Here is a 13638-nt window from a genome sequence, read left to right as displayed (position 1 = left end):
TATTCTATGAGTACTACCTACCTACTATTCTAGTTTTTCATCTTTCCTGTGGATTATAATATTACCGAAAAATTGTAGAACCCAGCGAAGATAAAAACGGACAAAAGTCTGTCTCCAATCTGGAATTCGCTGATTGATTCATTTGTCCATAGAGACTGCCTGCTTTGCCACGTTTCAAATCCATGAAAAATTCGTTCACACTATTCAGAACCGTTCAACATACTGTGAGACAGTGGCGAAGACTACACAATGTCAATATCAGTGTCATGCTATCATGTGACCTGAGACTTTTTTATAAAGTGTAACATGCCCTAAGTTTTGTATATGTATACATACATTTTAGCGCACTGAATTTGTCCTGTAATCTCATAGTCTGAACGTCTGACTATTGTGATAGCGCAATTTTCTTGCTCGAGTTGCGTTTAAGGCATTACTTTTTTAAAATATTTATTTTGTTCAGTAAAATATTGAAGATCAACAAAATTCAAATTTAAGTACCTACTGTAAATATAGTTGCTCGTTTTCAGTTATCTATCATAGCCTACCTACCTTCAACAGGCACCCTTCGCCACAGCATCACCAATTTACAGATTCACCGTAAGTTGTCAGAATACTATCTACCAACCGAGGTATTTATATGTTTAAGGTTGTTTATCATTTTTAAGTTGAAACAAAACCATGACATTATCGATACATATTATTTATATCAATCTTACAAAGATGTTTAGATTGTTTTAATAATATAGTTAATAATATCGGTTCGCCTTGCTTAAGGCCACTTACGGACTTACATAATAATATGACTATGCATTTGGCTGTCATAGGGATGGGAATACAATATAAATTATTTAATGCGGTAACTCTTCTTTTGATATATAGGAACTTTATTTCAAATGTTCTTATAAGCATAACATCAATGAGGACTTTTCACAACTCAACATTATTTTTATTATAATACTAAACAATAATATTACTAGGTACAAAATAATAAATTTATATTCACAAACAAATAAATTCTGGCCAATGACCAATCTGAATTAAAATGAACAAGTCATGTTCTCTGCATAGTATAACAGTACTGCCAAGAGCCTTCGGATCAGTCGTTAGTTCCACAATCATTGATTTATCATGTGTCGAGGAAATATTGCAATATGATCGACTATCAAAAATTTATCACTGTAACTATCGAACGTGAGCGAACATCATCAATACATTATATTGAATTTCATCGATAAAAAATTTATTACAAGGTTGTATGTTACATTTTAATAATATAGGTATACTTACGATTGTTTCAAATAATCATTTAGACTTTAGAGTATTAAATATAAACCAAACATACATTTTTCATTGTCCCTTTCGTGCTGGGACAACCATTGATCGTAATGATTTCTTTTTTTGGTTGAAAATTGCTATTAAAGTTTTTGATCAAACAAACAAAAAAAAAAGCACAGAAATCCGGCTGCGTAACAACGCCATCATTTTCGCGGTTTTAATTAACAATGCGATTCAATTTCAAAATAAATCAACAAACAAAATGGCAATATAGAATAGTTAATAACAAACGATTAAGCACCCGCTTTTATTTCTTCAATGTATCGTCGCAAACTTTTGACATTTGTTACATACAGAGAATGGGAATACGTTACATACATACAGCCTTGTAATATTAGGACAGAATAGTTTCGATGGCAAATGTAGACTATCGTACAGCGATATACCGAATGTATGACAGGTTTCAACCACTATGATGCAAAATTATAACATTTTTGTTAAATTTGTTTACAATCTATTAATATGTAGTGTTTGTTTATAGGGATACTCATATTAACATATTATTGTTAATTCTCAATACAAAAGGTATAAAATGTTCTTGAATATCGAATATAGGTAGATGATAATATATTTTGATATATTTTGGGATATATTATTTATTATGTATAAAGACAAAAAAGGGGTTTGATAATTTTGTACAACTTTCCGTAGAGAAATCGAAGCTAGTTATAAAAAAAAATATATGCGATTATGTTTTGCACTTTCTAATATATTATAAAATTCAATTGCGAGACACAACACGCATTCTCTTGACGACTTGCGGAAGATGAAACACTTGTCGGACAAACATATTTTATTTTGACAAAACACTTTACTCGAAAAAAAAAAAAATTTCAATTGATGAAAAGGTTATGTCGTCATTTGATGACACATTTGTCACAAAAAAAATAATGCAATATTTACAAAATGAACACAATGATAGAATAGTATCTTTTGCGAAAAAAAAAAAGTTTAATTAATAATTTGATTTGATTTACAGAAAACTTTTAACAAAAAAAAAAAAAAAACAAGTTTCGTTGTAGCTTGCCGCCGTCCGCTAAGACGGTTAAACGCAATCACAAATTTCAGGATGTAGCAGTCTATTTGTACATTCCCGGAACGATTCGGACATGGACATATCACGAAAGGAGTGCAGAGTTTTGCATGACCATCAAACCGCGGATGCAGGTGGTAATTTCCTCATCCAGTCGCAGTCTTTCTGATTAGGATTTGGGCGTGTGACACATCCACATCCTCCTGCGTAATATCCTACTACTACTTGCGGTTTATGGTGGCATCCAGACGTCGTAATGGGTGGCAGGAAGGTTGTCTCTAGTGAATATAAGTCGACGTTAAACGACAACAAAAGAAAACCAAAATGACACTACGAAAAAGTCAACTTTTCCGAGACACGGATGGAAATAAATTAAAGTAAATTAATTACCCGCAGAATGTCGTTTATAATACAAATATTATAAAAAAATACATTTAAAAAAAGTCTAAATCAACCTCTAAATTAACCGGCATATGCGGGCTGTTCTGCTAGGGGTGATATTAATATTTTATTTTGTTCATTGGCTTGATATAAATCTAGATAATAATAAGATAAGGCAATGTACAGTCACAAGTTCTCCATTTATTTACAAAGTATGCAACGGTTATTTAAAAAAATAATACTCGGCTTATGCGACAAAGGAACTAACCCTATTTTTATTACATGTTACAAAGAAGTAAGATCAGTGGCGAAGGGTGAGGGTAAGCTGTGGAGATTGCTTAGTCTTATCCGTCATACTTATCCGTTTTCATTGCACCAAGAGTATAAATTGCAGATGGTTGCCGTTAGATTTTAAAATTCAATGAAACCCTCTGCCTAAAAAAACCTATCTATAAAATATTTAAAATTATGTGTGATTTAATAGAATTATTTTTAGATATTTTTTATCTTTTATCTATTATGGTTTGGTTTAGTCAGTGTTTAACTAAACTAACCAACAAGATCTGCAATTTGTACTCCTACTTCAATAAAAACAAAAACGTATGTCTGACAAAGTCTAATACGCCGATAATACGATTCATATTAATGCTTTTTTTCAGGCTATAAAAAAATTTCAAAGCAGCATATTGCTCTTACGATATCAGAATCGAAAATCGGATAAGACTTCAGTACTTTCTTTGACGGTAGCTTTGTCTACAATATTTGAGAAATTGTGTAGTGAGGCTAACTCATACCCACCAATTGCTAACATTATTTAGGGCGCCGTAAATCGAAAATGTTTGAAAACCACTGTTTTAATAAATACGTCATGATGATATAGAATATTATACTGGAAAACAATAAACTGTACATTATTTATTTGATATATTTAATTAAATCTAAATACCGCATAGTAATATAAGAATTTACAAAAATACAATGATATTACAATAATAATAAAAATATATATTATTGTTACAATGGACAATTTCCACGTGCGTAAAAATACTCAACGCACAAACGGAATGAAGAATAAAATAATACAATCTAAACACTCGAAATTCGAAAATAAAAACACTAATTTAAATCAGTCGTAATGAAAAAAAAAAAATACAATGCTAAATAAATACAATAATCATTATTTATTCGTAACATTTTTACGAACGTAATCATTAAGATAAGCCACTGTAAAATCACTGAATTGTATACTCTTTGGAATGAAAAGCATTTATATCTTTTACTTACAATGTCACAAATCAATTCTTTACGCATATATTACGATATTATTGTCACTCAAGTGTACTGTTTCGTAAGATGTTGTTGCTTCCAAATTATGAAATTGATCGGTTCACGGAAAATTGGCCGCAGATGGCATGTTGTACTATTCAGCAGGTCTATTCTTAACGGTTATCACTTTAGCACGTTTCTGTTATTTTCATTCTTCCAAATTAGCACGGAAGGTATTCTTTACACTAAACGGTTAGCGGCGGCTATCTCTAATTCGTAATACGGCGAAAATTTAGGTTGGTAGACATGTCGGTCAAATTCGGATCGTGTCCGGAAACTTGTACGCATGCAGTTCGCCGTATCACACTTCACCGTGAAATGTTGTATCGGAAATATATGGCCGTATATTAAAGACTGTCCAACCTCTTTGGGTAGTATAGTACTGACACAAAATTTATGTCTAAATAAAACACGGTTCTTGTCAGTTTACACTTTACAGGAAGCCACCCATATTTGGAACAATACTCTTCACGCAATGCTGTGACACGCTACCATCGGCCAGCTATTTTGTCATGTCATAGTAATAATTAATTTTCTTCAACATTATCTTTCTCGTGGCCATTGTCCGGATACGAGTCAATTTCATATCTAATTGGTTTCATATGTTTTTGATTTAATATGTTGTTCGAAACAATACATAGCCAGTAAAAAGCATAGTCCAGACCAAGAACATCTTTATATTATGAATAATGTTTACCATCTGTGTCGGAAAACAAAAATTCATTGACATTTGTATCAGAATATATTAAAATGTTCAGAAACACTTTTGTCACAACTGTCGAACAGTTTGTATACATTTTGTTCACCGAACGTATGTATCATGGTCTGAACTAAGCATAACACAGGAATACACAAATATAATACTTATATTTATTGCATAAGACCGTCTTAGCCGGCTCTCACATCTAAACTCGCCTCGTCTGCCGCACAGCCATAAATCAAACCTTCAGGAATGTCCCTCCGTATCTACCTAGTGACAGCCGCGCGTAACTTTTTCGAAACGTATATACATTTGGATGCGGCGACGGTAAAGGAATGACCAATTCGTAGGTGAGAGTGTGTTCTGGCGTCTTCGACTCGCAGCACTAGATGTTTTTTTTTCAAACTAAAAAGTCGCATTCGACCAATCTGCGGAGCTCCATTTGGCAACGTGTGTTTTATGAATAACGATGACGTCACATCGACGTATTCGTCACTTTGCAGACAAGACAAGTTTTCATGTGCCGGCTTAGTAGTTTCGGAAACATAGCGGTCCATGTGTATTCCCACCCTTAATAATATCTATTCATTTAGGAATTTTAACAATTCCAAACACGACAGCTAAAAATGCAATGAAAATCGATCAATAGAACGACAATATAAATTGGAAATATAGAAAGTAATTTATGATATAATATATATATATATATATTTAAAAAATATCTATTCAATGCTTTCTTCATTTGGAATAAGACATGTTTTGGTATATTCCAATATATGGCTTTTTTCTCTCAATACCCACACCCAGGCGGACCAAGGCGGACCATACGGCGACCACATCTATGCGGACGCATCCTATTACTAACCATCATTTGAAAATATTCACAAAAAAAATATACAAGCTTCAACAATTTAATTATGATAATAAATACGCATTGTTAAAGTTGTAAACAATTCACTGGCATCGATAATATACTAATTGAATCGGCTGTGATCCTATTCAGAATATAATAGTCGCAGTATGAAGCTGACGTTCGCATGCGCGTCACGTTTCACGTCTCGAAATGTTTGTAAATGGCGGTGACGTACGCCATGACTTGTTGCCAATCCGGCCTCTCCAACTGGATCATATCTTGAATATTCTGTGAACAAAAAGAAAATTTGTTAACATTTTAATACGTTATACGAGTGAAAAGATAGAACTTACAAAAGGGTTAAGGTTGTACCTCAGTTGAGGCACGTTCTAAAAAGATCGTGGCTAGGCGATGCGCGGATTGCGGGTGCAAATGACGCATGCCAAACGAAATATAATTTGTCATATAAATCCAACATACGTCCATTCTATTAGTAACAATAAAAATATATTGACATGTTTTCTTTTTAAAGTAAATGGGTAACGTTTTTAGTCATTTTTACACGATTTTAGAATTAATACGCCCGTCGCCATCACGAAACAATGTGACGTGCTTCCAGGTCGATGTTCCCTCTCAGAATACGAGCGAGTCCAAAATTTAAAAAACATAGTTGAAAATTATTTGCCGTTTCACTGATGTATCACCTTAACTGTTAAACCGAGCTGTGATACTCTGCCCTGCTAAGTAAAAAGACAGTATTTTGGTTTTTTAGTGAAGACAGAGAACTCAAGTTTTAAACTACTTTTTCTCTTATATTGACGTAATCTCTAAACAGATTTGTCTATTACAATAGCTGCACTCACTTTGACATTTATTAGTCTAGCAAATATGCATACAGTGAAAGTTCAAGAACGCCATCAAATTACCCAAATTTACTTTGAAAATCAGTCGTCAATTTACACAACTTAAAGAGTATACTATAATATTATATACTACAATGACTGAGTGGCCAATGTGTCGTCTTTTAGTGTCGTGAGTCCTAGATTCGAATCTTGGGTCTGGCAAATACACATATCGTTTTTCAATTTGTGTTTGGACCCAGAGTATGATCCCAATAGGTTGAGCAAGTGGCCAACATCCATTTCTCGTAAGATAAGAATAAATTTGAGATTGACAATACTTACAAGAGTTGTAGGAATGCCGACACTCTCTGCCGCGGCAAAAGCGGTTGAAAAGTTGTGCTTCTTGTCTGAAGTGGGCAGCGAGTCGTACGGCACCCGGGACGGCAGATATGTGTGAAGTAAGGCGCACAATGCCAGGCCGTCATTCCAAGAAGAACTGTTGAAAAGATAGATATGAAACAATTGATCAAACAAATAACCGATGCCGTGACAGTGACTAAAGCAAAATATCAAAATAGACTACCTCATCTTCCTCATTTACAAATACTGTTCGGCTTCTATATATTGACATCTATGTCATGGCGCTGTTTGCGATTTAAGTATTACGCCATGCGCTTTTTGCATGCTGGTGGAATTGCAACGGTTTTAGTTCCAGAAACAGCCGCAGTGACGTGTACGTCTCGATAGAGAAGTCGAAGTCTAGTTGGATGCTGCTAAGGCATTAAAAACGTTGTAATAAATTCACAAATCTCCTTCTATTCTACAACATGTCATGGATGCGATTTCATAATGCAGTATGTAATGCATACATTGACAATTATAACATGAGGTGCGGCAGAGGTTTTAAAAACTAGCTCGCAATACACACATCAAGACACTAACGCCAAGGTCTCACTTCAATTTATAGAGCAGTGCTTCTACGTTAAATTTGACTAAGTTACGATTTTTACGATTGAAATTCTCATTAAAATTCAGATTAAATTGATATAAGTAGCGGCACAAGTATGGGGAGGGAAGCGAGTCCATCTAGTAAACTATACATACTTTAATAATTAAATCAGCGGTTTAATTGAATAAATGCACACACCGTGGGTACGGCGCCCGCATTCTCAGCATATTTCAATGATAATATTACATCACACAACGCATTCATTCAATATTCACATTATAAATAATATCAAACCGACATATAGAAATCGATAGAATGTGATAAAATTTTACTTTCACGCAAATGAATTAACTAAATACTCTTTTCTGTGTACAATACATTTGATTATTTTGACAACTTGTCACTAATAGTTGTATTTCTCAATTCTGCCACAATTATCATAGTGTTAGTTAAGCATCATTAAAACTAGAAGCATATTACCAGCACGTCACGGTAGCACACGGTAAGCTCGTGCCACGGGCAAAAAATGTGTCCTAATAATTCAAACACAGTGGTGGCAAAACTTTTTACGTGCGCATGCCAAATATTCCAAAATGTTATTTATAGGCTGTCTGCCATGCCGAGTAGTTTACAATAGGAAAAAAAGTAAAAAGAAAGTTTTCCAGATTTACTTTAAAAATTACAATCGAGTATCATAAAAATGATACTTGCTATCTGGGTCTAATTGTAAATAACAAACATAACCTCCAATGATAACAAATGTCAAAGGCGATGTTTCCAGCTTAAAAATTCATAGGTGTACGGAAAGATGAAATATAAATGAAGAGTCTAGAAATCATAATTTGTAACCAAATTCACGTGCCAGCTAAATTTTCGTACGTGCCACCTCTGGCACACATGCCCTAGGTTCGCCAACCCTTTCTAGCATATCAGCTCATGTAATGTGATGGTAATGTATTTTAAGCTCTTCCCTCTGAGTTACGCAAAACAAAAACTAAACGAAGATACCATAGAGCTATGGAACCACAGATACACAACATCCGCCACAGGATCAATAACGCAGAAATTTATTCCAAACATAAACTGTGCCATCACTCTTGCCAGGAACTTAAAAATATCACACGAACTCACACAGATACTAACAGGCCACGGATCGGTGCGAGCTTATCTAAAAAGATTTAAATTGAGGAATGACGACTTTTGTCCATGTGACGGCAACACATCTCAAACTGTGTGGCATGTCATCAACGACTGCCCTATACTAGAAAGGGAGCGATGGACTCTCAGGACTCGATGTAGACAACATAATCACGAAATTGACCTCCAAAAGCCTCACGAAGCACTAAGCAATAGAACAACACAAGAACACTACACAAAATATTTAATCCTGGCCATAAAGAAAATTAAAGATATAAATGGAGGCACCTAATTAGCCCCACATCAATGCAACTAACCCACCCAACCACCTTGTACGAAAAAGCAAGGGTATGGTTATTATTAAAAAAAAAAAAAAAATCTAAGATTTCGATCTTAAGGATAAGTCGACGAAAAGCATGACTTAACTATAGACAATCCTGAGTATAGAGTTAAGGAATCCTTAACCATAGACTACTTTTGTTATGAACACGCCCTTTTCTGTATTACCATTTACCACTGACAGCTGCTGTCAAAATAAATTCGCATGTCTATAAAACAGTCCATACACTCAAATTCATTTAACAATGTATCTCAATATGGATATTGATAGTGTTAATTCGTTTGACATGTACTTGCAGAATATTATTTTACTTTTATACGCCAGCCCGCAGAAATACAAAATGTCAGGTGAAGAAATACACTTGACGCTAGTGTTACCATGTTAAAAAATATCTTGCGGTGCCTGTGGAATCACGTATAATGACTTATAACGGAAACATAAGAGTATTATAATAAAATATTAATATGTATTTATAGTTATTGCATTTATAAAATGCAGTTGTCATATTTTTGTCATCGTTTAACAATTATAAAATAATTTACCTAATTTACCTAACGAGAATTTTTAAATATGGTATTATTTTCAATAGAAATGATCTTAACTAAGGACAATGTTTCTGCATAGTGTTTTCTGCTAAGGATATTTTAGTTATGACAAATGTTTCTGCATTCCGCTCTAAGGCCAAATAAGCATGACTATGCATCTGATCCCAAATCTCAGTGAAATAGATCAAATATAATATTATTAGAAACACTGACCTGAAATTAGTAATGTCGATATTTCTGTATCCCACAGTTTTGTTCTGACACCACTTGAGCAGGGCGTTTCTTTTGGAGCCTCCATTCTTCACTAGGCCATTCAGTGGGTCTTTCCGCTCACCTGAAAACGCACAACAAATTAATAAACAATAAATCAACACTCTACAATATTCGGGTTATGCTGAGACAAATTACCAATGGATAGTAACATCATTATAATACAGGGTTATACGACACGTGTTACGAATTTCACAGTTCTATCATTTCGATACCCCAGTTCAATAGGGGAACAACTCATAAAACCTTGTTCCAAGATAATGGCGTTTGAATTTTTTGCAGTAATTCTCATTTTAATTTTAAAGCCTTGATTTCGATGAGTGTATTATTTTTTTATATTTAATTTAGTGGAATTCATCAATGCACAATGAAATTGGACATTTTAATAAAGAATTAACCAATAAATTTGATTATATAACGGAATTACTGATTAATCTCAGAAAGGGTTATTCGATTTTATGACACATTAAAGAGATTTTTGATTTTTGATATTGAAATTTGAAATTTATGATATAAAGAAAAGATTATTCTACATCGAATGGCATTCTTAACTCAAAACCTTTAAATTTTGAGTTGTTCCCCTATTGAACTGTGGTATCTCTTTGTTGCCTGCCAAATATTTTGAGCATATTATTTGATATATCATCACTTGAAATGAAAGTCTACCATTTAACATAATGGATCTTTTCTCCCCCGCACAATGCATAAAAATTGTACATTGAAGTTAATGGCCCCACCAAACCACACCCAGTCTTAATCGGGTGTATCCTGGAACCCTACGTTTGGATGTGAAATTTTTGTTATAACTGGAAATGTCTCAGAAGCAGTTACCCAAGACTAAGGTCGCCATGCACTCAAATGTGCTTTGACTGAATTTAAAGGACTTAAGCTACCCATGGGAGAGATGAGCACGAAGAGGCAATATTAAAAATTGTAGTAAGTAACAAATTAAAGCTAATATAAAACTGCCGAACATTCTAAGTGAAGAGATCTTCACGCTGGCAGTATGACGCCACAAATTTTCTAAATGCAATAAAATTGAGCCCAACAGCTGGTTGAACCGTCTTGAGCAACTCTTCCCATTCCGTACATGATAAAAATTGTACAATCATACTACGAAAATGGCAAAATTTCTACAGTCACACTATTAAGGTCAGAATTTGGTAGAAATTATCCCCCACACCCACTGTAGGCTGTATTGGCAAGCTGATTAAAAAATTTGAAGAGACTGATGTGTTTTGGTTCGTCCGACACCTGTACATTTTCGTCCAGTCCGTTCAGGTGAAAACATTACTGCTGCATGCGAAAGTGTGGCCAGAGTCAGAAATGTCGATTCCGAGAATATCGCATCAACTTTCAACGCTCTTTATAGCGAAATTTGCATAAAAACGTTCACTTACACCTGTATAAGATATAACTCACGCCAACGGACTATTTAAAAATATATATTTTGTCATAATAATATTCAATCTTAACAATAAATATCGTATAATTTAGAAAGATCAATAATTAGACAAGCAGAAAAGCAGTAAGCTAAAAAGCATAATATCAATTATTATTTACTATTTCAATTTTAAAGATGCACAATAAGTATAAACAAAAAATTGTTGCAAAAAAACTACAAAACTAATTGTGGGAACATAATATTAGCAACACGTCACGCTATGAATTGTGTCTCTACCTGATACGGACAGTACACATCACACACACGCGACATTACGAAACATCATACAAAAATAGATAAACCAAGAAAAAAAGAATCGACGATATTAGGTTCATAAAATAAATCAACAAATACAGTAGACTCCCGATCTTCCGGGCTAATTGTGGGGAGAGGCGGCACGGATAAATGAAAAACACGGATAAACCGAACTATAGTTTTTTCTTTTTAAATACTATACATTTCTAAAACAGACAATTATTTTAACATGTTTAATATTCATTATTTATTAAGAAAATCTGTGATTTTAGTTTGTTTGAAGGAATCTTTCTAATATCAGTTTGAATTTTCCAAAGCGAGGTTCATGCTTACAATAGCGAGCAATTTAAAAAAAAAAAAGTCTTGCACGGATAATCGGGAGTTTACTGTAAATGTAAATATTTGTTGAACCTCATCTTCTTTTTAAAGCGATTTCAGATGCATTTTCAAGTGCATAAATCGCTGTTTCAAAACTATTAATTCGTATTATTTAAGATGACATTGCTAACTGACATGTGGCATAATGTGTTGACTAGACACATTGCCCACGATGTGTCGGGTAGCATGTTTTCTCCCACCACCGATAACACGCTGAACCGGATTGATTCGATTGCGTGGTATCGGGTGTTAACACTATGTTTCTATTCCATAATACGCAATAGAAAATGGTAAGATATAACGTCACTACACACATAGAATTTCATCGTGTGGCGTGTTCCCAATCTATTCCCACCTTAATAACAACCTATGATATAACTAAACACTTACACAAACATAAATATTACGACTACGTCTAATAAAGATGCAATACGATGACGATTAATAAAAAAAAATAATACAATGTTAAATTGAAGCAATAATAACGAACGTAGAACTTTTTTCTGCGTACAAAAGAATTGATATAATACACATAAGGCTGACTTTATCTATTAGATTTAGTCGACGTTCACAAAACATAGTATGCAATTTAATGCACTGATGCACAACAAAACTAGCCGTCATCATTATTAACCCAATATTGTAGAACACGAGTTTGTTTCTCAACAAAGTGTACAAAATTTTGACATTTCGATATCATAGTTCAATAGGAAAACAAATAAAAAAAATCTTGTTCTGGGATAATGGCGTTTGAAATTTATGCATAAATTCTAATTTCAATTTTAAAGCCTTGATTTTTGATGGAATAATGTTTCTCTTAAAAGTCTAAAAGGACAATGCACAATGAAATTTTACAGTTTAACAAAGAATCAAACGAATTATTAAATTAATGATACATCGTAAAAGGTGTTATTCAACTTTATAACCAACCGATTATGAAAAAGTAAATGATGAATCCGTTGAAAAGAAATGAAAAAGAGACTAACTAAGATCTCCATAGCTATTCCGCCTGACAAAGGAATCCATGGCTTTATTGTGTTGCAGGAGGGAGTGAACGCTGGAGGTCTGATCGTCGGTGAGGTTGGCCGTCGCTTGCAATCTGTTGTTGGACGCAGCCGCGGCCGCCATCGACTGCTGTATGGACGACATTGTGCCGCACTTCACTCCAGGAGACAGCATCATGCCGCCACTACCTCCATTATAGTCGCCTTTCGATTGGTCTTTGGAGGAGATGTTTTGCAAGCGGGTGCGGGAGAGAGGTTAGCGTGCGTGGAAAGGAAGAAAAGAAAATAATATAAATTACCTGCTGGACTGTCTAATAAAAATATATATTTTTAATTAACTATTTCTTTTATTCAAACGAATAATTCACAAGATTTAAGAATATATCATTCTGATTATTGAACATTGAACATGATTTCGAAGAGCGCTGAGTGGTAGGTATTTAATAGCCAATAGCTTAAATATTTGTCGTCATTAGTATGTCTTCCGTAGCATAATGGCTGAATGCGACTAGTTTGGGGCGTTTACCCGTTGGAGATGCCGGGTTCGATTCCCGACCGGTTGGCTTACTTTTTTCAAAAAAGTTTTTTCTATTGGTTGTGATATACTCTCTCAGTTAGTGTTTTTCTAAATAATATAATGTGAAAAATATATATACTTAACGTAACCTACGTATACAAAAATAGTACTTAAACAGTAAAACCTCATTAATTCGAAATCAGACAAAGTTTAAAATTATGAATTACACTTTTAAATCGTTATTTCAATTTGTCTTCGTATCTTCGTAAAAAATAACAAAATTCGTAATAAACAGCCAGCCTTTCAAGGCCCAAAATACCAAAAAAATT

At 33.9% G+C, this 13638-nt stretch overlaps 1 protein-coding gene across 2 annotated transcripts in view; it reads right to left on the bottom strand.

Annotated features, from left to right (window-relative positions):
* Positions 1 to 4691: 4691 nt before the first annotated feature.
* spdi (sperm antigen with calponin homology and coiled-coil domains split discs) overlaps positions 4692 to 13638 on the bottom strand; it is a 179299-nt gene continuing 170352 nt past the window's right edge. Inside the window, exons 22-25 of one of the 2 annotated variants that reach the window (XM_085950770.1) lie at positions 12775 to 13008; positions 9655 to 9775; positions 6813 to 6966; positions 4692 to 5916 (exon numbers count right to left, since the gene is read on the bottom strand). In XM_085950770.1, coding sequence (XP_085806896.1) covers positions 5827 to 5916; positions 6813 to 6966; positions 9655 to 9775; positions 12775 to 13008 — 599 coding nt within the window. In that variant the 3' untranslated portion in view covers positions 4692 to 5826. The remainder of the gene's footprint in view (positions 5917 to 6812; positions 6967 to 9654; positions 9776 to 12774; positions 13009 to 13638) is intronic. The other variant, XM_085950771.1, reaches the window with a different exon arrangement.

The sequence above is a fragment of the Rhyacophila brunnea genome, unplaced genomic scaffold (genome assembly GCF_057557595.1).
Source record: "Rhyacophila brunnea isolate RB1 unplaced genomic scaffold, BYU_Rbru_1.0 scaffold_23, whole genome shotgun sequence".
NCBI classification, from domain to species: Eukaryota; Metazoa; Arthropoda; class Insecta; order Trichoptera; family Rhyacophilidae; genus Rhyacophila; species Rhyacophila brunnea.
This window is presented reverse-complemented; position numbering and strand designations above follow the sequence as displayed.